At 36.5% G+C, this 1,262-nt stretch overlaps 1 protein-coding gene across 1 annotated transcript; it reads right to left on the reverse strand.

Annotated features, from left to right (window-relative positions):
* Positions 1 to 218: 218 nt before the first annotated feature.
* Positions 219 to 908, reverse strand: LOC141691845 (uncharacterized). Its single transcript, XM_074496597.1, has 2 exons — positions 669 to 908; positions 219 to 587 (listed from the first exon to the last, which is right to left on the reverse strand). Exons 1-2 carry the CDS (start codon positions 906 to 908, stop codon positions 219 to 221), a joined length of 609 nt encoding a protein of 202 aa, XP_074352698.1.
* Between the last annotated feature and the right edge of the window lie 354 nt (positions 909 to 1,262).

Genomic DNA, 1,262 nt, shown 5'->3' on the forward strand with positions numbered 1-1,262 from the left:
TTTGCCATTTTGGGACTGCTATTCTTGCTAGATGACCATCTTCCTGAGACCTGTTTTTGTCCTGGTTTGTACTTATAATGCCATCTTGGATATCCAATTGTCTCAAAGCATCTTTTATTAGTATGGCCTTTTCTCCCACAAACAGTGCACATCAAGCTCTTTTCTTCATTTCTTCTACTATACATGGCTAACATATCAGAGTCACCGGCCTCATTTTGTCATAATACTTCTTTCTGCGACTCTTCTTGTTGAATCATCGCACACGCCACTTCAACTGATGGTAATGGGCACATCATTAGCAACTGACTACGCTGTGCTCCATAAGTCTCGTCCAAACCATTTAAAAACTGGAATAACTTTGATTCTTCTTTTATGTCTTCTATTGCTCTTAACAGCTTTGTAATTTCTAGTGTGACAACAACAACAGTGGGCAATATGTTCATCGAGTCTATCTCTTCACACAGACTGCTTAAACTAGTGAAATATTCACTTAATTTCATGCTATTTTGTTTCAAGCTAAAAAGATCTTTATTTAACTTGTACTTCCTAGATCCATTTGTCAAAGAGAACCTTTTCTCAAGTTGTGTCTATATAACAGATGCATTATTAATATATAACACATAAGACTTGATATTATCAGATATATTATTATGTATCCAGGATATTACCAAGTTGTTGCATGTGTCCCACTGACTAGCCTCCGTTGTATTTGTGACGCTCCTTGCAATCGATCCATCAATGAAATTAAGCTTCCTTTTAGCTGATAGTTGTATCTCGAATGTTCTTTTCCACGCTCTATAATCCCCTGCACCTTGCAACTTTGGCACACTTATTGATAGTGGCCCATCTGAAGGATGCATAAACAAGGGATTTTGTAGATCTGTAAATGTTAGCCTATTTGTAGCCATGAGTAAGCCTAGATAATGATAACAGGTGTGAGAATTTGACAACACACACAGATCTAGACTCAGAAAGACAAACATTCGACTACACACTATATACTAGGCTTTTAAAATCTCACTATTTCAGAAAACTCTCCCTACTAATCAAGCTATCAAATGCTGTTCTGATACCATAAAGACTATTAGATATAGCATATGATAATCAAGATAAAGGAGATAGTAAGAGAAAGTGGTTTGCAATATAATTAGTAGAACAACAATACACACTCTGAGGACTACAACCAGTCTCTCTGTCCTTATATTGCACTACTATCATGATACTATCCTAACAACCTGAGATAAGACCTGCATACCCTTTGA

Source organism: Apium graveolens, chromosome 10 (genome assembly GCF_009905375.1).
Source record: "Apium graveolens cultivar Ventura chromosome 10, ASM990537v1, whole genome shotgun sequence".
NCBI classification, from domain to species: Eukaryota; Viridiplantae; Streptophyta; class Magnoliopsida; order Apiales; family Apiaceae; genus Apium; species Apium graveolens.